Source organism: Triturus cristatus, chromosome 10 (genome assembly GCF_964204655.1).
Source record: "Triturus cristatus chromosome 10, aTriCri1.1, whole genome shotgun sequence".
Classification (NCBI taxonomy): Eukaryota; Metazoa; Chordata; class Amphibia; order Caudata; family Salamandridae; genus Triturus; species Triturus cristatus.
The window spans coordinates 41,953,831-41,977,727 of record NC_140593.1 but is presented as its reverse complement, the minus strand read 5'-3'; the positions used below and the strand labels follow the sequence as shown (position 1 = coordinate 41,977,727).

The 23,897-nt window shown below is 46.1% G+C and overlaps 1 protein-coding gene across 1 annotated transcript in view; it reads right to left on the bottom strand.

Annotated features, from left to right (window-relative positions):
• F8 (coagulation factor VIII) overlaps window positions 1-23,897 on the bottom strand; it is a 589,495-nt gene that overhangs the window by 274,502 nt on the left and 291,096 nt on the right. Inside the window, exon 8 of the mRNA XM_085630970.1 lies at window positions 16,474-16,762. Within this exon, the coding sequence (XP_085487096.1) occupies window positions 16,474-16,762 (289 nt within the window). The remainder of the gene's footprint in view (window positions 1-16,473; window positions 16,763-23,897) is intronic.

Here is a 23,897-nt window from a genome sequence, read left to right as displayed (position 1 = left end):
AAGGGACAGCCTTTACATCTGGTCCAATTGACCAATACATTACTAGGGCCAATGAAGCTATCAACCAAGGTATATCACTCTTGGAGCGTAGAGTCTCGCAGGATTTAGCTCTAGCAAGACGTTCTTCGTTAGGCCCTATGGCTTTAGCAACGACACCTACATTACCAAATGTCATTAGGCCTCTTATTGAAGTTCAGGCTGAAACCCATGGTGTACCTAACATGGTCGATCTGTCCGCCTCATTGGCTTTCTCTGATATGCATTCAAGTAAAGATCTTGAGAAGACACCTGACCTGTTTTTAAGTCCAAGGCAGGAGGGCCCCACCGTCAACTCCTCAAGGGGGAGAAGGGAGGATGCAATTTCCAAACGGAAGAAACCCAGGGCACAGAAAAAATGTAACGCTAAAACTACTAAAAAAATCCCGACTGCCGAGGTGCCAAGCAAAAACAATAACAATTCTACCCAGAGCGCCCTACTCACTACAGCCACTGATACAACAGCCCCTTTGACTAATCCCCCAGCTCCTAGCGACTTAAGTAGTTTGGCCATGGGCTGCAAAGTTTGTGAGGCCAAAAACCAACTTTTATGCACATTGGGAGAACTTTTTAGAGATTATGTGCAACCTATAGTACTTTCTCTTTCTAATATTGAAAAGCACATGGTCTCTATGAACTTATCTCTCAATGCACTGAAGAGCGAGGGATTGGTTAATCATAAGGAGTTGCAAGCTACTCCCTCCACTCTAAGGACGAAGCGAGTGGGGGCGTGTGCTCCCCCTGATAACTTGAATCCATCGCCAAGGTCTGTGCCAGTTCCATTGAGGAAAACTGGAGAGCCCTCCAAACCCTCTGCCTCCACCAAAACTGTGAATAATACATTACCCAATTTATCGGGCCAGTACATCAAAATACATTACCCAAATCTTTGGGGCCAGCATACCACAATGATAAAATCAGGGGGGAGAAGGGTCACTCTATACATTTACCAGTGGAAGCTGATCCATATGTTGTGATTCTGACCGGTGTTCCCGAGTTAAGGTCTCATAAAGAGGAACCAACGTGGTCCCTAAAAAACAAGACACAACATTGGCTCACTACTAACAGACCGCTCCCCCCCTCTTGTAGCAGTAAGATCCTTATGGTGCGTAGGGTCTCTTGGATAGGTAGTGAAGAGAAAAAGATTCAGGGAGACTGTATTATAGTCAATTTTGATGGAATAAAGGTGAGAAGCCTCTCCTCCTTTTATCCTCCTATAAATTGTTGTGCTAAAACTCCCGATAGGAGCTTGTCCCAAATACGTTTTTGGAACAAAAGAAGGGAGAGGGAGGCGCGATTAGGCCATGAGGGCAGAGATATAGCTTTCTCTGAAAGTTGGAATGGCTTACCACTTGCTAACAGATTTAGCTGTTTGGAAGAAGTGGACTGGCCATTATTGGGTCCAGGATTTTCCCTTGAGGATATAGAACATACTAGCACCAAGCCTCCCCAACTCGTAGTTAGCTCCCTGCCTGTAAATGGCTCTCCCGCTACTTATACTTTAACCCCCCCAAAGCCCATTTCTCAAGAAGCCTGCAGGCTCCTGCTCTCTGTCTATGCTCCACTCTTGAATTAGGGTCGGGGAATGTTCCACTTACACCCTGTATTGAGCTTGCGTCCCACGATGCTTTCTTGCCCTCTATTGAATGCCCAAGTGTCCAAAAAAAAGTTGTTCGCTTCAATGATGGTGACACCTTAAAGATCCTCAGCTGGAATGTAGCCGGCATCCACAGGAAACTTTGCTTACCTGAGTGGAATACCTTAGTGGAGGCACACATGATTTGCCTATTCCAAGAGACTTGGAGTTTAGAACCCTTACATCGGGTAGGCTATATTACTTATTTTGTTCCTGCAGCACTTCCCAGAAACGGGCCAGGCCGTCCCTCGGGAGGCCTATTGATTTGGGTAAGTATTGCCCTAAATCTCCGAATTGAGCTAAAGCAAATTAACTCCCCAGACATCTTAGGCATTTCCTTGAGAGGCCCCAAAGAGGTTTTATCCTCGACTTATTTAATGTATACGCTAGGGGTACCAAACATGGCTCTACATCTCTGACAGTGTCTAGTTTGGAAACGGCACTGAGAGAAAACCTAGTTGGAACCCAAGTCTTGATTGCAGGTGATTTCAATTGTACTTACGAGCCCCTTATACAGGATGACTTCTTCAACCCGAGTGAGGATGATGAAAGGTGGGGCATCCCGATCTTAACCATTCCCCCGATTAAAAAATGGTCTAAAACTGCCATTCAGTTGAACGCCTTCACGTGGGAATTTGGGTTAAGAGCAACCAACGGCCACACAAGTTCAGATCCTTTGGGTGCGGCCACGTTCAACAGAGCCAACCACACCTCTAGGATCGACTACATTATGTTAGATTTTTTCCTTTGGAGCTTTGTGCAGGATATGGTAGTCCAGTCTACAGTCGAAAGCGATCATAACTCGCTTTCTCTGTCCCTTAGGAACCCATGGCCTTATGAAAAGACCTCAATATCCCTTAACCCAGTCCACAAAATCTCTGTTTCCTCTTGTGGGAAACGATTAAAATGGAACTGGGTCGCTAAGGATGAAACCAAACTAAATACAATCAACATAGCACTCACGGCCTCACAGTTGGAGTTGGAATTGGACAGCTCAGACCGGGGCGTGCCAAACCCCGATCGGGTTACTCCAATCTTCGAGGAAACTATCAGGTCAATTGGGAATGTATTTCTAAAAACGAATTACGTGGGCAAAAATGTGGCAACTAGGTTCCCAAGGGGGAAGCACGATTGGTATACATCTGCCTGCAGACATGCCAAATCACTTTTGATCAAAGCTGTCAAAAGCAAAACTCAAGGAGCTATACAGGGAGCTAGGCTTAATTACAAGAAAACCCTGGCAAGCGCTAGGAAGGAGTGGGAATATGAACATTGGCGTTCCCTAAAAGAGGCAAGTCAGGGGAAAGACTCAAGGCGATTTTGGGACATAATTCGAACCAAAAACAGACCTGATACCGACCTCATCACGTGCAATATTACCAGCCAAGCTTGGGTCAATCACTTTTCCAAACTGTATGCCAGTCAAACTGGCGCTATCTCTACAGCCATCCCTATGGCCATCTCTAATGACAAACAGATAAAGGTGGTGGCTTCAGTAATTCCCGATTCTCCATTAAGGAGCACAGATCAAGCAACCGGAACGCTATGTATAGCTTTGCCATTAAATCACTGGGCGACAGACTCCATTTTCTCGATCAAAGAAGTGGAGTATGCTATCAGTACCATCAGGCCCCAAAAAGCAGCTGGCCCAGACGGTTTACCCGGGGATTTGCTAAGAGCAGACATCCCGAAATGGGGTAAAGTCATTAAATGTCTGCTTAATGCTATCAGTAGGGGAGCGCCGATTCCGGCATCCTGGAAAGGGGCGGAGGTTGTCCCCATCTTTAAAAAGGGGGCTAGGGACGACCCATCAAATTACAGACCCATAAGCCTGATAGACATAACCCAAAAGGTAGTTGGGAAGGTGTTGTTGGTCAGATTACTACAATGGATCGACGAAAACAACATCCTCTCCAACTACCAGGCTGGCTTCAGAGCAGGTACCGGCACAATCGAACAAGTATTCAGATTGTTGCTTGTGTATTGGAAGGTGGTGGTCCTGGGCAAAGGCAGTCTTTATCTCGCTTTTATAGACTTAAAGACTGCCTTTGACCTAGTTCCTAGGGAGACCCTTTGGAAAGTCCTTGCTGGCATGGGGGTGCCCCAATATCTTCTCTTGCTAATGGTAAGGTTGCATGAAAATACCTTCGTCAGGTTAGGTGGGGGAGGGATGGGGAGAAAACCAGCAGAATTCCGGTAGAGAGAGGGGTTCGCCAGGGATGTGTCCTAGCTCCCACTCTTTTCTCCCTATATATCAATAGTGTGGTTGAGCATCTACTTAAAGATCCTTCAGACGAACCATCCCTGGCGGGGGAACGCATCCCCACTCTCCTCTTCGCGGATGATACACTCCTACTCTCCAAAACCCCTATGGGCCTCCAAAAACTTTTAAACAATTTCCAGCTTTTTTGTACAGAACGAGGCCTGGTAATCAACACTGACAAAACAAAGTACCTTGTGATGAACCCCCCCAAAAAATCTGTGCGCCCCCCGATATTGAATGATGAATCTTTGGGGAGGGTGGACGTGTTTGATTACCTAGGGATCCGCTTATCCCATAACATGCAGTGGGGTCCCCATTTATGCAAGATGTTGTTAACGCACAAAAGGGTAACAGGGGCTCTTGTGAAGGAGCAGCGCTCCTGTGCCATTAGACCCATAGCCCCTGTTATCGAAATATATGCAGCAAGAGGAGTTAGCTCTGCTCTTTACGGGGCAGAGCTTTGGGGTTCTTGTGATACCAGTGAATTATCAAGAGCCGAGAGGAAGTTTTTTAGGACTATTATGTCACTTCCCCAGGGTTCCCCTATGATCCCACTGATGCTTGATCTAGGTTGCCGCCCTATAGGTGATTTGGCGAAATTTCGCCCCTTATTGCTATGGGCTCGTTTGTGGCGAGTCCCGGAACTAGCTAAATACGCCAAAGGTCTCTCTGAAATCATATCACTTCCCGGATGGCACAGGATAAAATGGCTGAGCGACATGAAAGCCCTCCTGTATAATCTGGGGCTAAGTGCAGCATGGGAAAATAGATCTTCCCCTCCGAAAGCCACACTAAAGTCCTTATATTGGAATTGGATTGGGACCCAACGGAATACGAACACGTCATTGGGCAGACTTACAGAGGACTTTTTGAAATTTAAAGACCTGCCGATCCGGGAACTATATCTTGATCATTATTGAGAGTCCTTTTGACAGAGCCTTGTATTTTAAATTTAGAACCGGGACTCTCCTACTTTATGCCTTCACATCACGATGGAAATCTTCTGCTCAGTCCTCAGAACTCTGTCCCTTTTGCATATCCAGACGAGAGTCCGTGGCTCATTTTTTATTTGAATGTCAGGAATATGCCCTGCCTAGGAGAAGATGGCTTAAGCAACTGTGTCGTTCCTTAGGAACTAGACATCATACTGTGGCGCTATGCATCTTAATGTCAGACTCACGTCCGCTGCACGTATGTGCCCTCTCAAAATTTCTATCCTGGGCATGGCGCATTAGAAGTAAAAGGCTTAAAGAAATTGTTTAATTTGTTCTTAATATCTATTTATGACTTGCCTTGCTTTTCACTGTAATAATTGGCTTTTAAAGCTTAATGTAATTAACTTGTTTTTATTGTAAAGCTTTTATGATATGTTTTTATCGAAATAAAGCCTTTGATTGATTGATTGATTAATACACTGATGCACACAGATATACTTGACATCGCTGACGCACTCAGAGTTTTCTCGCTTACTGCTACATTGGATTTGGTTTTGAGGAAATCATTTGTGCTGGCTGCACTATATTCTACCGTCTGTTGCGTGTGAGCAGCCCGTTTTGCCTCATTTTACTCGCTGATGTGCTCAACTAACTCAGATTTGTTTTAGCTGTTTTTGTTGCTGGTTCTATGGTGTGCACGTTCGTTCGTCCTTCTTTCTACCAACGCCGATGTGCACGGCTTTATGACTGATTGCTATAGGAGCACACTGCGACGCACAATTCATTGTTCATGCACATTGTGATTCACTCAGTTGAGTTAACAAAACTGTTAATTACGTCCATTTTTACTGTATGCCATTATGCAGTCTGCAAATTCTCCTCCTTGGTTTTTAGAAGCTCCAGGCGAGCCACCTGTTTGTTGGAAAAATTGGTATGACGCTTTTGAAACATACTCAGCCTCAAGATTTTGGAGAGAAAGAAAAAAAATCATTTTATTACATTCTTTTGAAGGTCGTGCCATTTTCAAGCATTTGCCTAAAATTGAAGTTTCTCATGAGGAACAACTGGACAATTACACAATGTGTTAAAAAATTGGAAAAGCGGATTGATGTGCAGCCCAGTATAGTGGTTTTAAGGCACAAATTTCTCATGAGAAAACAAATGTCTGGAGAAAGTGTTGATGTTTATGTTTCTGCGTTAAGGAGATTGGTTGCTGAATGTCGTTTTGAAAACTTAACAGATCAGTTAGTTAGAGATCAATACATTTTTCATTGCTCAAACAAGTCGACTCAGCAAAAATTGTTGTCATTTGCAATCCCATCACTTGAAGAGACACTTCTCATTGCTAAAAGCATAGAGACTTCTTAAATATCCGTGAAGGAGTTGGAAGAGAAGAAAACTGAAAATGTAAATTTAAAATCGCCAGAAATGTTAAAAGTAAAGATAACTCTAAATCTGACAATTTTTTTAAACAAAGCAATGTGTGTTTTAGATGTGGTAATTTGCCGCATTTTAACAGTGGTAATTTGTGTCCTGCAAAAAATGTCACCTTCAATCTTTGCAACAAAGTAGGTCATTTTGCAAAGGTATGTCAGAGTCATGTGAAAATGAGCAATAGGAAAACCTATGCTGTTGCCAATTTAGGAGAAGAAATTCCTGAAAGTTGTCTGAGTAAACTACAAGAAGATTTACAAGACATGGTATCAGTGTAAGGCGAGGAGGTTGTCACATAAGGAGATCGTTCCACCTGTGTGGATCCCTATGCTGATACATTGATTGGGGACAAATCTGTCGAGCTTCTTGTAGATTCAGGAGCACGTATAACCATGTTACCTCAGGAACTTTTCAACGAGCTGTGGCCGGGAAGGACACTTGAGCCTCCTGACTGAACGCCATTATCTTAAGAAAGGCACTGCATAGATCTTGCTGGTTTTTTGAAGATGTGTTAAACTTCAAGGGGAGGGAGATTTTTGGGAAGGTGTATGTGGCTGTTAAAGGGTTACGTATCCTAGGTTGGTTTCATCAGGGTCTTTTTAGAATGATTTTAAAGTCTGGTACCATGAACAGGTGTCTGTTGTAGACGTGGATATTTCTTCTGATGACTACTCCATTGTTTCTAATCTGCGTACTAAATTTCCTAACTTTTTTTCTGATGAGATTGGGCGCATCCACGGTTTTCAACACAGGATCAAAGTGAAGGAGGGGTAATCTCCAGTGAGGCATAAGCTATGCAGTGTTCCTTTTTCTGTCAGAGATGACTTACATAAAGAATTAATGAGATTATGCGATTCTGGTATCATCAAATTTACTGGTCCTATAATGAGCATGAGCAAGGACCGAGATTGCTGTTGAAATGTGGAATTCTGTTATTGTTTGCACTGTGCATTTCCATTTGGGACGGTTGACTTTGGTTTCTTGGCTGGGTGGTCATTTTCTCCAGCAGCTCCTGTACGATTAAACGTTTCATGATTTACGACAAGTATTCTTGTCTTCTGTTCCTATGGGATACTACACAAATATTGCGTGCTTTGAAGAACTGCTAAACCATCCAGTGCTGCAGTCTCCACCAGACATACAGCCAGCTGACAAGAACTTGCCAATCGACTGCAGCAGACCAAACAAACATTCTTGCAGAGTTACTGAAGGCTGACATTGAAACATCAGTAGCAGGGGCGGCCTTAGGCATGTGCAAGCTGTGCACCTGCACAGGGCCACCAAACCCCAGGGGCCACCACGAGGAATCGGATACAATACATATTCGTGGCGGCCCCTGGCAGGGAATTGGCGCATGAACGACTGAGGCGTGCTAAATCTAATGTGATGCACTCTGAATGGTTGTTCTTATACTCTTTTCCTTTCTAACCCAGTCTCGTCTTTGTGTGGGGTCGGCCTTGTTTCGGGCTCTTCTGGTAGGTCTTGTGCTTGTTTAGAACTTTTTTTCCAGGAGAATCGAGCTTGTTTTAATAATCCAGATCTGGCACCTCCGGAGGCTCGCATGCGCGCGCATGCGCAGTGCCCGCGAGTCCTGCAGCAAAGGGGTTACAGAAGCACCATGCATCACTGGCGGCAGGAGGGGTGGCAGCACCCGTGCCCGGCGTGCAGCGAGCAGCACCGAGACCGGCCGAGGCCATGCACCGGCGCGCCTAGAGACCCTGGGCAAGAAAGGCCGCCTTGCAGAGGATAGCATGCCAGTGTGCAACCTTTGGTGCCAGCTGTGAGGTGAGCAGCCCGAGGGTCAGGGCATGGGGAGGGGGAGTGAGGAGGTCAGCGTGTGCCACTGCAGAGTGAACCAGAGGGAAGGTGAGCCATTGGACGAGGGTGTGGGGAGCCCTGGGGCGGAGGGCAGATCAGACGTAGGAATGTATCCCAGCCCGTGGGGGTGAGGAGCCGGGGGCGTGGGGAAGGTTGGGTGAGGATGTTATTGTAGATGGTGTGTGCTTTGGGTCTGGGTGGAGGTAAGCCATGTGAGGTGGCGAGCTGGAGGTATTCTGGTGGTCATGGGAAGGGAGGGCATGATGAATCGTGAGAGAGAGCCTCTCTCTCACGATTCATCTCTGAGAGGGCGCGGGTCGGAGAGGTGGTCACTGTGCGCCAGGGGTAGGGAGTGGTACAGATTGGCGCTGTATGTTGAGGGAAATGTATGTCTGGAGTGCAGGGGCGGTGTTTACTTGTGGCTGAGGGGAGGCATGGTGACTTTTTGAGGTGTAACTTGGGAGGCACGGTCGTATTGGGGGGAAGAGGAGAGCAGGGTACGAGGTGTTAGACGTAATGTTAAGGATTCATTAAAATGATTACACTTACTTATCAACAATCATGAAAACAGAGTATGATACTTGTGATCTAATGAGTGGATCTGCCTGCACAAATCTTTTAAAACATCGAGTGTTCGAATGTACTTGGCATTTGGTTATGTCTGTTTATATGGTGTTGAGGCAGACATGAAATGCAAGCACCTATGGATGGACGCCTGGAATAGGATGGCAGTGCCTACCCATGTTAACTCAATCTAATGCCCTTTTGCAGAGACCTTGGTAGGAGACTGGCTTCTTGATCATTTCTTTAATTACATTCCAGTGCTTGTCATGTGACTAGCAGAGAAAACTAGTTTAACTAGTCCTCAGTTTGCAATTGGTGAAGCAGCCTTCTCTGTCCATACTAGGGGCATAGTTACCATTGGTTCAGCAAGTACAGTGGTACTGAGACCCAAAACCCTCAGGGGCCCATTGAACCCTGATAATTGCTATATTCTACTTCCTGAGCAGCAGCCAAAGGGGCCATTTTCCTTGCTTATGCCACGGCCCATGGGGTCGTTGGAACGCTGTGCTAGTGATTCGTACGTCTGCTTGAAAGTTGTCTCCTGACTGGATGTTCCTTGCACATTAATTTTGCTTCAGTGAACCTCTAGTGCCTTTTCATAGCCTTAGGACTCACTGTAATTAACCCTTGTTTAATAGGTGCTCTGTAAAGCGAGCAGAACTGGTTGCTGGAATATGGCACTATACAAGAAACCTTAATTAAATATATTGTATTTTATCTTTTGACAATGTGGTAAAGTGGACGAGTCTTTGGTTACCTGTAGGCTGTCTTCAGGATCAGTTAGTGACGTACTGAGACAGGTCTCTGTGTGCCATGATTTCAAGGTAGCTTACTCTCTTCCTGCTAAGGTCACTTCCCAAATAGATCATGAACTATTCTCCAGGCTCTACTGTTCTCAGTGGACTGAGAAAACAGACCTTGTATGCCAAGTCACATGATCTACCCTATAGTTTTATAACACTCTTCAAATAAACCTTCCATATGTGGCTAGTCCTCATAATGTGTCATACATGTAGTGGGAAGGGTAATTACTATCAATCAGTCAGGGTTTGTAAAGCTCAGCTGCTTCACACATAAGGGTCTCGAGGCGGTGTGGGATTCATGCTGCTGGATCATGCTGCTTGTTGGTTGAACATCGAGGTCTTGTGGTCCTTCCTGAACTGCTGGAGCGATGGTGAGGCTCTGAGGTGCAGGGGGAGGGTTTTCAGGTCTTCACTGCCAGGTGGGAGAAGTAGCGGCCTCCACTGTTTTATCAGCGGCTGCATTGGGTGGCTGCTAGGGAGATGGTTCTGGAACATATTTTCCTGGTAGGTTGGTGGAAATTCACTCGTTCATTAAGGTATGCTGGTCCTTCATTGTGTAGTCCAGGGAAGACATGGCTTGGCAGTTCGGGCTGGACGGTTCCCATGAGGCACAGGGTCAAGGCTGATATGCATATGGCCATGTCTGAACTGGGGTGGTGTGGTATGCAAAAAACCGATGGATTTAGGCCCAGATCTCTGTACTGGGGTGAATGTATGACATTGTTCTGCATTCTGTCCATCAACTGTTGTTTTTGCAAGAAAATAAAAATGACACATCAAAATCTTTCAGCAGCCGCCACTGCTGATTGTCTTCTTTTTTTCCCTACCCACTGCTAGCCTCGCCCGCTGCATTGCAAGCAAAATGAAGAGAATTCGAGTACACAAATCTGGTTATTCGAAACGTAAGAGAAAGGTGGCTCAGCAGGCTTTCGTAGTGTCACAGGAAGGAGCAATCCTGAACTTTATCACCCAAGGGAAACCTAAAGATGGAGAATCCTCTGGCCAGAGTACTGCTGATGCACTAGGTAAAACAGGCGCTGACGACCATAAAGAAGAACAAAAAAATGATGATATCCATGAGCAGAATGATACTCATGAGCAGACCAATGAAAATTAACAAGGTGACTCTGAAGTTGATACAAACATGCAGCAATTACCAACTCAGGATGAGGATTATTACAAAAGACCCTCAGACAGAGAAACTAAAACATCATTCATCGGTCCATCAACATCTGGCATTCTGAAGGAGGTTCAGAGTTTACAGACGGATGATGCTGGTATTGAAAAGGAAGCCAAAGAGCAAGACCATGTTACAGACCCGTGTTCTGAATATGATTGGAGGGATTGGAGGGATCCTACTTTAAGGCCGAACTCCAAGTGATGAGCACTCAAAAAGTAAACGTCGTTTTTCTGTTACCATGTTACTGGTCATCTAACGCCTTTTCTGGACGTTTTATTAAAACACCTTCCTAAGCTCCGCCCCGCCCGGACCCCCTCTTCCGGGGCCCCCTACCTGCGCTCCCTGCACAGGGCCACCATGAGCCTAGAGCCGCCCCTGTCAGTAGACACGCTCTACCCGATGTTTGGAAGGGTCGGGTAAGAGGAAAATGTGCCATCAGACTGGAAGGAGGGATATCTCATCGGGATCCCCAAGAAAAGTGTCCTGAGTAACTATGAAAACTACAGAGGGATAACCTTCTATCAGCCCCATGCAGAGTGTTTAATAGAGTCGTCCTAAACAGAATTAAAGAACAAGCTGACTCGCAGGTACGAGATCAGCGAGCGCTTATGCAAAGACAGATCCTGAAGACCAGATTGCAACACTGCGCATCATCATTGACAGGCAATGAAATGGAACTCCACCCGCTATGCCAACTTCATCTATTATGAGAAGGTATTCAACAGTGTGGACAGAGAGACCCTTTGGAAACTACTCCACCACGACGGTGTGCCAGATAAACTCGTAATAATCTTCAGGAGCTCTTACGAGGTAATGACCTGCAAGACAGGCCAAGAAGGACAACTCACAGAAGCTTTCCAAGTGAGGACTGGTGTCTGCCAGGGTTGTTTGCTATCACCTTTTCTTTTCCTGCTGGCCATAGACTATAACATGAAGACATCCACAGCAAGGAGATGAAATGAGATCCAGTGGACACCTTGGACGCTGCTCGGTGACCTGGACTTTGCAGAATACCTGGCCCTACTCTCCCAGACCCATCTGCAAGTGCAAGAGAAGACTGACAATGTGGCAGCCACATCAGCACAATCCACAGGGGAGAAAACAAGATCCTTGAGGCTAACGTGGCCAGCACAACTGCAGTCACTCTTGCAGGCGATGCACTGGAAGAAGTTGAGGCCTTCATCTAACTGGGCAGTGTCATGGACAAGCAGGGTGGCACAGATGCCAATGTTAAGGCAAGAATCAGCAAAGCAAGGGCTGCCTTCATTTAGATAAAGAAGATCTGGAGCTCCAAGGACCTAAGTGACCACCGCCAACCAAGTCCAGACCTTCATCAACATCTGTCTGAGGAAAATCCTCCAAATCCACTGGCCAAACACTATCAGAAACAACGACCCACGGCAGCAGACTTTCCAACTCCCTGCTCGTGAAGAAACCATGAAAAGATGCTGGCGTTGGAGAGGTCACACCCTCCTCAAGCCCGTATCAAACACCACCAGGCAAACCCTGACCTGGATCCCTCAAGGAAAAAAGAAAAGAGGAAGGCCACGAAACACCTGGTGCTGAGGATCCAAGGCTGACTGCAAGGAGATGGGTTACACATTGTCAGGCTTAGACTGGCTTCCCAAGCAGAATGAGCCTGTTCCCCAGGAGCGAAGAGAATGGCCCTCCCTTTCTCAAGGATACCGCCTACCCAGTGTCTCAGTCATACACTAGAGCATGGCCCATATCCTCAAAAAATGAAGGGACAAATGAGAATCATCAGAAAGTCCCTCAGCTGCCAACAGGAGTAAATCCAGGTCAATGAGATGCAGAGGTTCTAAACAATAAAGGACGAGAAATAAGAGACGTTAGTAAAATTATATAAATTATGCTACAATCCTATATACACCCTCTGGCCTTAAGTTAACACCCATTAGGTTGTGTACTGTGCCACACTTACTTTTGTTTGTAGCTCTGCAGTCCGATTAGGTAAAACGAAACTGAAGTCTCTTTCAAATGAATATCGCCAGACTAAATAGGTAGCAGTTCCTGCATCCAGTGTATGAGTACCAATATGTGAACAAAAGTGGCAGATTTCTGAGGGAGCTCTGTTGGAGGGACAATATCTTCCACACCACTTACTACAAACTTAAAGAGAATCAAAGTTGTCTGTTGGCGTAGATATCAAAGCATAAAGGGCAGGAGCCTGGAACCAGAAAACAGCCCTCGGCCGGTAACAACGCGTCCTCGCGTTCTTAACAAACAATCATGTGGCGGGAGTCCTGGAATAGAAGATAGGCAGAGGCAGGTGACGAACGCGTCCACGTGTTCGTTATCCAAAAATACTTCGGCTGGTACCAGGGAACAAAAACTAGGTAGAGGCCAGTGACGAACGCTTCCTCGCGTTCGTAATAAAGAAATAGACGGCGGGAGCCAAGAAACAGAAGGAATGCACCGGCAGGAAATGAACGCGTCCTCGCGTTTGTGTGAATGTTTGTTAAGGGGCCGGCAAGCACAGAAGCGGCAGCGGGACTAACTTCAGCGCGGACTTGCGCGGAATCCCAGCTGACTCCGGATTGGATTTGCGGCACAACAAAGAAAAGAAACAAGTCCGATGACGAACTTGCAGTGCGGCCTCGCCCTATATTGAAGGAGTTTCCAACGTCCGGAAGCAATTTAAGGGCGTAGGGAGGGATTCAAGGTAAGGGTTACTGAAGATCCAGATATCCCACGATACTGGATGTTTCCATAAACAAGGCACACGGCATGGTCCAATGGAGGAAAGCCAAGCACTGAGGCACCATCTTGGAAGGCTTAAGAACCTCCCTGTCACCTGATCCCTCCAGGTGCAGTATGGGACAGCACACGACCACCCTCACTAACGATGCATTATGGGATCTGTAGTTTATGCACCTCACAAGACGCCTGACCCCTAACACACATGGAGTCAGGCTGAAAAGAAAAGCCCAGGACAGAGATGGCTGAAGAGTCCTGGGTGATGGACTACACTCCAGGAGGGGCAATAGGCATAAGAAATTAATTCATCAGGTCATTGTATTATCTCTCCATTATTTCGGTCAGGGATTCATACCTAATGGGAGTATCTTTTGGTTAATTCTTTCAAGGATTCATCTGGTAACTGGAGTATGTCTCTGGTAATTTTTTCACTGATTCATCTGTTAATTGGGGTAGCTTTCTGTAAAATCTAATTCATCTGGCAATTGGAGTATCTTTCCATTCATTTTTCTAGGAATTCATCTGGCAATTGGAGTATGCCTGGCAATTGCTTCACAGATTCATCAGGTAATCAGAGTACGTCTCCGTTAATTCTTCCAACCATTCATCTGGTAATTGGAGTATGTCTGTTAATTGTTCCATGGATTCATCTGGTAATTGTTTTAAGGATTCATTTGGTAATTGGAGAATCTTTGCTCATTTCTTTTAAGGATTCATTTGTTAATTGTTTCTAATTGCATTTAATTTGTAATCAGCTCACATGAGTTTTTGAGCACCAAAGTGAAAAGTTTCATTGCCATCCACAAGCGACAGGTCCTTACCACAGAATCGGAACCACCTCTGTGTAGCCCCAGCTGGTGCCGACCTCTCAGAGAATCTATAACCACCAACGAGGAACTAGAGGAGAGTTGAGGTTCGCCAATACACCCTCCACATCATAGACACACACAAGAGGTAGATAGAACTAAAGACGTCTTGTCTGTGCCTCGTAATCCTGCAACACCCTCCTGATGGACATGGTCCCTCATCCCCTGTTGGTGGCACGCTTCATCAATGTGGACTGTCCACATTTGAGGCTCTTACGTGCCCGAGTGGGCTTGGCCTATACTGCAGAGAATCTCCATGGTGGTCATAAACTTAGTAAAGGTGTAAAATAGGCAGTCTTATGGGAGGTTCATTGAAGGGGTCAGTGGGAATGTCAGGAACACCAACAATAACTTTGTGTGTGTACATCATCCCTCCCAATGGATTGTCTCATCTGAGCTGAACAGCCATCTTTAGTTACAAAAAACATTGGACAAAGTGTTTAATTTGGAAGAAATATTATGTTCCAAGTGGGAGTGGAAGAGAGGGCAAGGGCTTACTATATGTGGAACAAGCATTTGCAATGCAATAGGTCTTGCATTAGTTACAGTTCTAGCTATTGGCATTAAAAATGAAAAACTTAGTTAATTTTTGTTTTCCAAAAAATATCCTAGCAGTAGTATAAGTAATAAAATTAATTTTATGAAGCAAGGAAAGGGAGCAATATACCACAGGCTTTTACTAGGTGTCCCTGTGGAGTTGTAAAGGGACCTCTATTGGCCACATAAGGTACGGCACCCTTAATGCAATTATGAAGAGATAGATTGCATCTGAGCATATGTTTCCATTTGTTTTTATTGGAAGTGAGAATTTTGTTAGCTTGTGTTTTAAAAATGCACCATTGTTGTTTATTTAGCCTACAGTCAAAAGCTTAAAGCTGTGTAAGAATACATGTAAGAGGGTCAGTCCTCATGGGAGGATACAAAATTCGAAAAGGAGGGATTACTAAGTGTATTCACCAATGAAAAGCCAGCATTTCTAAAGGACAGCAACAGAAACCAATGAAAAAGATGGGCGTTTTTTCAAGCCAATATCCTAGATACAGCATGTCTTGAAGAGACAGCACAAGTGCTGCCTAGGCGAGACCTAAAGCATGTCTCAAGGAGACAGCGCAAGCGTGCCTAGGCGAGACCTTTTAATGATCAAAAAGACAAAACATTTCTAATCCACGCAAAATTCAATTTTGTCAAGTACCTGTGAGCAAATAACACCTACAAGAATAATGATGGAGTAAAAATAGCTGAGAAGAGGTGCAACTCGTCATTGGATCTGAACCTTAGCGTTGTCTGCCAGCTTTCATAGGTAAAGAGTGAGAGGAAACATGTGTTTGACTGGAAATCTGCAGTTTTTGTTGATTTCTCCAAATGCTCCTTTAATCTTAAACAAAAAGCACATCTACAACATCCTCTCTTTCCAGTGCTGGTCCCATAACAATCACAGAATCCCTGCTCTGCCCTTCATCAGCCTATTCTGTAGGAAGCCTGCATATCCCCCATCACACACCACCAACGCGTCTACCTCTCAGCAGCCCTTATCCCTTGAGCTGGTGTCATCCCCTCCTCTACCCCCAACCCAGAGACATCTCTCTTCCAGCCTCTCTCCACTTCTCAACAGATATGGATGGGTGGGCCTTGGCGCACCCCAATCTCTAGAGCGCCCACACAGATGGTGCCTGGCTCTCACCTGCCTCGTCTGTTGTCATCCTGTCTGATACCACCTCACCCAGAGGCATCTCTCTTCCACCCTCTCTCCACCTCTCCCAGATGCTGCCTGGCTGTCACCTTCCCTCATTCCTTTCTGCCTCGTCTGTGTTATTCCCTCTTCCACCACCTCACCCAGAGGCATCTCTCTACCTCCCTTTCTCCGCTTCTCACAGATGCTGCCAGGCTGTCAACCTGCCCTCATCCCTTTCTGCCTCATCTGTGTCATTCCCTCCAGTACCACCTAAACCAAGAGGCCTCTCTCTTCCGCCCTCTCTCCACCTCTCCCAGATGCCGCCTGGCTGTCACCTGTCTGATACCACCTCACCCAGAGGCATCTCTCTTCCACCCTCTCTCCACCTCTCCCAGATGCTGCCTGGCTGTCACCTGCCTCGTCTGTTGTCATCCTGTCTGATACCACCTCACCCAGAAGCATCTCTCTTCCACCCTCTCTCCACCTCACCCAGAGGCATCTCTCTTCCACCCTCTCTCCACCTCACCCAGATGCCGCCTGGCTGTCACCTGTCCATGTCGGTGGGGGTGGTGGGCGCGTAGTTCCAGTCCACCTCCTCCACAGCGATGAAGCGGGTCCACGTCACCGGCCTCAGCTTGGCGTGAGAGCGGACCGGCAAGTTTAGCGAAGGCTTCGCTTCATCCAGCTGGAAAGTATTGAAGTCATCAAAAGTGTACTCCTCCTCCTCCTCATCGTCCTCCATGTCCACCTCCTCCTCTTCGTCGCCTGTGGACATCCTCATCTGCATGTTGGGCTCCTTGGGGCAGTCGGCCACGTGGACGGTGGCGGCCATTCCACCTGGTACAGACAGAAGGGGTTGGAAGGGAAGGGTGTGGGGGTCAGAAGATCAGGGCTGGGGTGACTGGGAGGACACCTACAAAACAAGTCCTTTACAATCCACTACCACCTTTCACTCCATTAAATTATATTTTCAAATCATGCAAATCTATGATAAAAATGACAAAATTAAAGTCTGATCTATTCTGGTTACGTTTTTCAAATGTCTCCTCTTTACACTCAACTTCTAATATTTCCTAAACCTTCTCTCAGTGTTTATTTCTTCTCCCCTTTCTTCTCTGTTCTGGATCCTTTTGGCTCTTTTTTCCTTTTTTTTTAAAAAACACACTTATTTCCATGGATATATGAGCGCTCTGCTATTTATAATTCTCTGTACTTGTACCTCTTGCACTCCCTACCATAGTGTTTTTTAATTTCAATAACAAGTGAATGAGGTGAAACAAACATATGTCTCTGTTACGGACACTTCCGTGCCTTCCTATGTTTACGTCTGACTTTATCCTCCTGGGGACCTGGGCGGGGAAAACCTGCATCAGAAGATAGTCAAACAGCAGCAGAGTCCAGCACAGGGTCAAAGGCAAGCACCAGTCCCAGAAGCAGCTGCGTTCATGCTTTCCATGGAATACTGAGGCTCATCTGTGGCAACCACCGCTTCCCTTGCAATGTACCAGGTTCCATCCAGTAGCAAACCCTCAGATGCCTTGTGTGACTCTAGGCACCAGCACATACCCTCCTATGCCTTGTGTGACTCCAGGCACCAGCACACACCCCCTATGCCTTGGGTGACTCTAGCCACTAGCACTAACCCTCAGATGCCTTGTGTGACTCTAGGCACCAGCACATACCCTCCTATGCCTTGTGTGACTCCAGGCGCCAGCACATACCCTCCTATGCCTTGTGTGACTCTAGGCACTAGTACTTACCCTCCTATGCCTTGGGTGACTCTAGGCACTAGTACTTACCCTCCTATGCCTTGGGTGACTCTAGGCACTAGTAACCCTCCTATGCCTTGTGTGACTCTAGGCACCAGTACATAACCTCCTATGCCTTGGGTGACTCTAGGCACTAGTACTTACCCTCCTATGCCTTGGGTGACTCTAGGCACAAGTACTTACCCTCCTATGCCTTGTGCGACTCTAGGCACCAGCACATACCCTCCTATGCCTTGTGTGACTCCAGGCACCAGCACATACCCTCCTATGCCTTGTGTGACTCTAGGCACTAGTACTTACCCTCCTATGCCTTGGGTGACTCTAGGCACTAGTACTTACCCTCCTATGCCTTGGGTGACTCTAGGCACTAGTAACCCTCCTATGCCTTGTGTGACTCTAGGCACCAGTACATAACCTCCTATGCCTTGGGTGACTCTAGGCACTAGTACTTACCCTCCTATGCCTTGGGTGACTCTAGGCACAAGTACTTACCCTCCTATGCCTTGTGCGACTCTAGGCACCAGCACATACCCTCCTATGCCTTGTGTGACTCCAGGCACCAGCACATACCCTCCTATGCCTTGTGTGACTCTAGGCACTAGTACTTACCCTCCTATGCCTTGGGTGACTCTAGGCACTAGTACTTACCCTCCTATGCCTTGGGTGACTCTAGGCACTAGTACTTACCCTCCTATGCCTTCTGTGACTCTAGGCACCAGTACATACCCTCCTATGTCTGGTGTGACTCTAGGCACCAGCACACACCCCCTATGCCTTGGGTGACTCTAGCCACTAGCACTAACCCTCCGATGCCTTGTGTCACTCTAGGCACTAGCACGTACCCTCCTATGCCTTGTATGACTCTAGGCACCAGCACATACCCTCCTATGCCTTGTGTGACTCTAGGCACCAGTACATACCCTCCTATGCCTTGTGTGACTCTAGGAACCAGCACATGCCTTCCTATGTCTGGTGTGACTCTAGGCACCAGCACATACCCTCCTTTGCCTTGTGTGACTCTAGGCACCAGCACACACCCTCCTATGCCTTGTTCAACTCTAGGCACCAGCACATACCCTCCTATGCCTTGTGTGACTCTAGGCACCAGTACTTACCCTCCTATGCCTTGTGTGACTCTAGGCACCAGCACACGCCCTCCTATGTCTGGTGTGACTCTAGGCACCAGTACATACACACCAATGCCTTGTGTGACTCTAGGCACCAGCACACGCCATCCTATGTCTGGTGTGACTCTAGGCACCAGCATATACCCTCCTATGTATTGTGTGACTCTAGGCACCAGCACACGCCATCCTATGCCTTGTGTGACTCTAGGAACCAGTACATACCCTCCTATGCCTTGTGTGACTCTAGGCACCAGCACACGTCATCCTATGCCTTGTGTGACTCTAGGCACCAGCACATGCCCTCCTATGCCTTGTGTGACTCTAGGCATCAGCGCACCCTCCTATGCCTTTTGTGACTCTAGGCAGCAGTGCACCCTCCTATGCCTTGTGTGACTCTAGGCACCAGTGCACCCGTCTATGCCTTGTGTGACTCTAGGCACCAGCAATTACCCTCCTATGCCTTGTGTGACTCTAGGCACTAGCACGTACCCTCCTTTGCCTTGTGTGACTCTAGGCACCAGTGCACCCTCCTATGCCTTGTGGGACTCTAGACACCAGCACATACCCTCTTACGTATTGTGTGACTCTAGGCACCAACACATACCCTCCTATGCCTTGTGTGACTCTAGGCACCAGCACATACCCTCCAATGCCTTGTGTGACTCTAGGCACCAGCACACGCCATCCTATGTCTAATGTGACTCTAAGCACCAGCACATACCCTCCTATGCCTTGTGTGACTCTAGGCACCAGCACTCACCATCCTATGTCTTGTGTGACTCCAGGCACCAGCACACACCCTCCTAATCCTTGTGTGACTCTAGGCACAAGCGCATACCCTCCTATGCCTTGTGTGACTCTAGGCACCAGCACACGCCGTCCTATGCCTTGTGTGACTTCAGGCACCAGCACATGCCTTCCTATGTCTGGTGTGACTCTAGGCACCCGCACACCCCGTCCTATGCCTTGTGTGAATCTAGGCCCTGGCACATGCCCTCCTATGTCTTGTGTGACTCTAGGCACCAGCGCACCTTCCTATGCCTTATGCGAATCTAGGCACCATCACATTCCCTCCTTTGCATTGTGTGACTCTAGGCACCAGCACACGCCGTCCTATGCCTTGTGTGACTTCAGGCACCAGCACATGCCTTCCTATGTCTGCTGTGACTCTAGGCACCAGCACACCCCGTCCTATGCCTTGTGTGAATCTAGGCCCTGGCACATGCCCTCCTATGTCTTGTGTGACTCTAGGCACCAGCGCACCTTCCTATGCTTTATGCGACTCTAGGCACCATCACATTCCCTCCTTTGCCTTGTGTGACTCTAGGCACCAGCACATGCCCTCCTATGCCTTGTCTGACTCTAGGCACCAGCACATGCTCCCCTATGCTTTGTGTTACTCTAGGCACCAGTGCACCCTCCTATGCCTTCTGTGACTCTAGGCACCAGCATACACCCTCCTATGGCTTGTTTGACTCTTGGCACTAGCGCACCCTCCTATGCCTTGTGTGACTCTAGGCACCAGTGCTGGAGCAGAGTTTTCTGTTGAAAATCTATTGGGTTTTTAAGCTCCGGTTTGTCTATATGTCGAAAATTAAAAATATTAATTTGTAACGTTAATTATTTGTTTTGTGTGAACATTCTGATTAATCAACACGAACTAACAAGAGAAAACTACACGTGGGAATGCATTCATGTTGCTTAATAATAATGTGCGGGTTTAATTAAATGAATGTTGCTAAGTGCTGTTTGTTTTAAAGCACAAAACGCTTTTGAAATAATGTGTACTAATGCTTTTCCGTGTTGCAAAGGCTAGATAATTACATACACATAAGGGTATTAGTGGGGTTAACACTGTTTAATCACTATGCTGTGGTAACGTTGTTTTTGTCTCTTTTAATTAAGATGGTACGTTTTGGCCTATCGTAAAATGGCTGCCGTTTAAAGCCTGTACTCGAGTAATCGAATTTTGATGAGAAGGCCTTGCTGAACATGGTCGAGAGTCATCTGACCACAGTCTTCGCCTGGTTTAAAAGTTTTCCGTGAGGACAGCAGTTCTGGGCGAGAGTCCAAGTGTCCTTGGAGGACAAAGGAGCCACAATGAGCTTTGTGATTACAGCGCTGGTTCCGAGGAAATGTGAACGTGAAAGAAACATTTGCAAAACTCGAGTTTCCTTCTTCCGTCTTCTTATTTTTGTGATTTTTCTGAGCGGAGATTTTCCCAAATGTAGCGATGCTACATCCTTTCCTGCTCGCTCTGCTCAGTGGTTCAGCGGATAATTAGAACATTTTATGTTTCTTTAATTTGCAAGATTTACTATAAGTATTGTTAGCCTAGAGAGGGTCTAAGGCCACTTCTTCCCAAACCTGCGTTGGTGAGGATCGATGCTGTGAGGACGGCGACTTGGGAGACTTCTACTGAGAGACCTGTCCTGACCCATTCATGACATTAAGCTAGAATAGGTAATTATGAGAATAATGATTTACTTTGATTGATTTTCTTTGACTAATTTTAGATAAAGTACCATTATTTTAAATACAGTGTTGGTGGTTATTTCTTGTCAGTTATTGAGTACTCTATTTTGATTATTGTTGTTTAGATTGTTTAGATCATGACTCAAGACAGTGTCAAACTGATCCTATTGGCCTCAGTGTAGATATAGGGTGTTTAGGAGTTTTCTCTCCACAGGTTCAGTGCTGATAGAGTAATCGAGTATATGTTAGTGAAATGGGCCCAAGTGTATGATGAGTGCATGTGCGTGTATCTGTGAAATTACTCTATCCGTGGAAGTAGGGAGAATTTGTATGCCCTAATCTGCACCAATTTCCTGGTAGCAGAATTTGATGGTTTTGATTATTGTCTTGATCTGATTAGATTGCTTGTATATTGGCTTTTTGATTTATTGATTATTGATTGATGTTGGTATATGTACTAATAATATATGTTGGAGTCATCGTATTGAGTTTTATGTAGTGCTTCTGGAACTTGGGAGCTAGTAGCAGTTCCGTAGTAGGGCAGAGTGAAGTATATACTGCTCTCGGGAAAGACGGGATTGTTGGTCCTGTATGTATGCAGGAAAAACGTGTGACAATTGAAGTTGCGCGTCACATTGTCTGGGTTCGGAATCAGTGACATTGTCGTATGTTACTATTAGAAATATATTTCTGGTATAAAAGGAGTGCGTATGGTAGCGAAGGTTATCTGTGAAACTCTGGTCTTAAGTCCCAGGGATCCGTAAGGTTCACCGTTAAAGCTTATCACGGGAGAAGTAATAGGTATTCTCTGAGCTTGTTTGAAGGACTGGGCAGAGGTAAGCTGCTTGGTTAACGTGTGTTATAATTCTGTAGCGGGACAGATTGTTCGCTGTTCTCGGGAAGGATTCTGTGTGTATGTACTACATTTTCTTGTATGAATGTGCGTGAATGTATGAGCATTTAGTTGATTGTAAGACTCTTTGGAGCAGTCCTAGAGGAAACAGTTAATGAATGCATGATAGAAGGGCAGAGTAAAGGGATGTGCTACTGTGTCAACGAGAGTATTAATTCCGTACTGGAACAGAAGTGAGTGAAAGACGGGATTCTTGTGAAATAGATTTTCTTTACTATTCTGTGGTTAGCGAAGCAGACAATGGAGATGTTTATATGTTGTAACTAATAGATTTTGTAGAATTTGACACGAAGTCTACTGAGAAGTTTTGTAAAGGAGGGGTAAACGAGTGACAGGAGACAGGAGTAGGAGCGACTGCAGTGACTGCTGACGTCAAACAGTCCGCGCTCTGATTGGATATTGGATCAGAACAGTGTTCGCGCTGGGATTGGTGCGTTGGTGTGAGCCGCGCAAGGATTGGAAGGGGTACAGGCTGACGTAGACGCTCTAGGATTGGTGCGTTGGTGTGAGTCGCGCTGTTATTGGATGAAAAATCGTACTGTACAGTTGTATTACGGAAGGGATTAGAAAGTTTGGGTAAACGTTAAAATGTATTACCAAGAAGAGAAAAAGAAAAAATCTTTGTTTGGAAAAATAAAGCAATGGTTTGACAAGGATAAAGATGTTAAAACAAGAGAAGGTGAATTGTTACCTCCAACGAAAACACCTGCATCCTTCATGGCTGCGAGATATGGGTATCATACCTGTATATGGTTGGAGAATTGGGTTAGGTATACTAAGGAAGATGGTGTCCTAGCATTCCCAGAACATGGTTCATTTAATCTGGCCGTGTTGAGAAATTTACGGGAAAAGATGTTGTGTCTTGACCCAAGACCAAGGCCGACACAGTTTGAGGCTTTAGTGGAATGGGAAGAGGAAGTACATGAGCGAGAAAAACAGAGGTCTGGAGGCAACTATAGATACATGTTTGGGAGGAAACATGATCATGAAACTCATCATGATCGAATGAAGAGATGGCGAGATGCTAGCATGTCAGAGGGATTATATCCTATGAGAACAGTTGACGAGAGAGAAGAAAGGAAGGGTGCGGAAAGGGTTCCTGAGGCAGAAGTGAAAAGATATGGAGTTAATGAGTATGAGGATGAGATCTTGAATGACATGATTTACAAGAGACCACCTCCATATAGACCAGAACCAGAAGAGAGCACACCAGTTGTTTCTCCGATAAGAGATACATTGCGTATCATTGAGACAGAAATTGTGACACCTGAGTTAAGAAGTGGTAATCCTTTCAGGGAAAGAGAGAATCGATGTGGTGATGAGAATACGAGAGAATTAGCCAGAACTACATCAGAGCTGACTGAAAAGATTAGAGAGCTGACAAAGAATCTGGAAGCTGTTACGGTGCCTGTAACCATAGGTCCGGTTATGCCTATTTTTGATAAGCAGAGGACAGGTGAAAATGGTTTGGTGATTCCATATGTTGGGAATAAGATAACAAGTTTGGCTGGTCCCTCAGGAGACTCAGGAAAAAGGACAGAAAATAGTGATCTGAGACAATCCAGACATGACACATGTAGTGAAGGATTAGAGGTACAGTCTAATTCGAGATTGGATGCTAGTGAAGCTAGTTGTTCAGGGATGCCAATTTTAGAACCACAGAAGAAAGTGGTTTCAGTGAGAAAAAC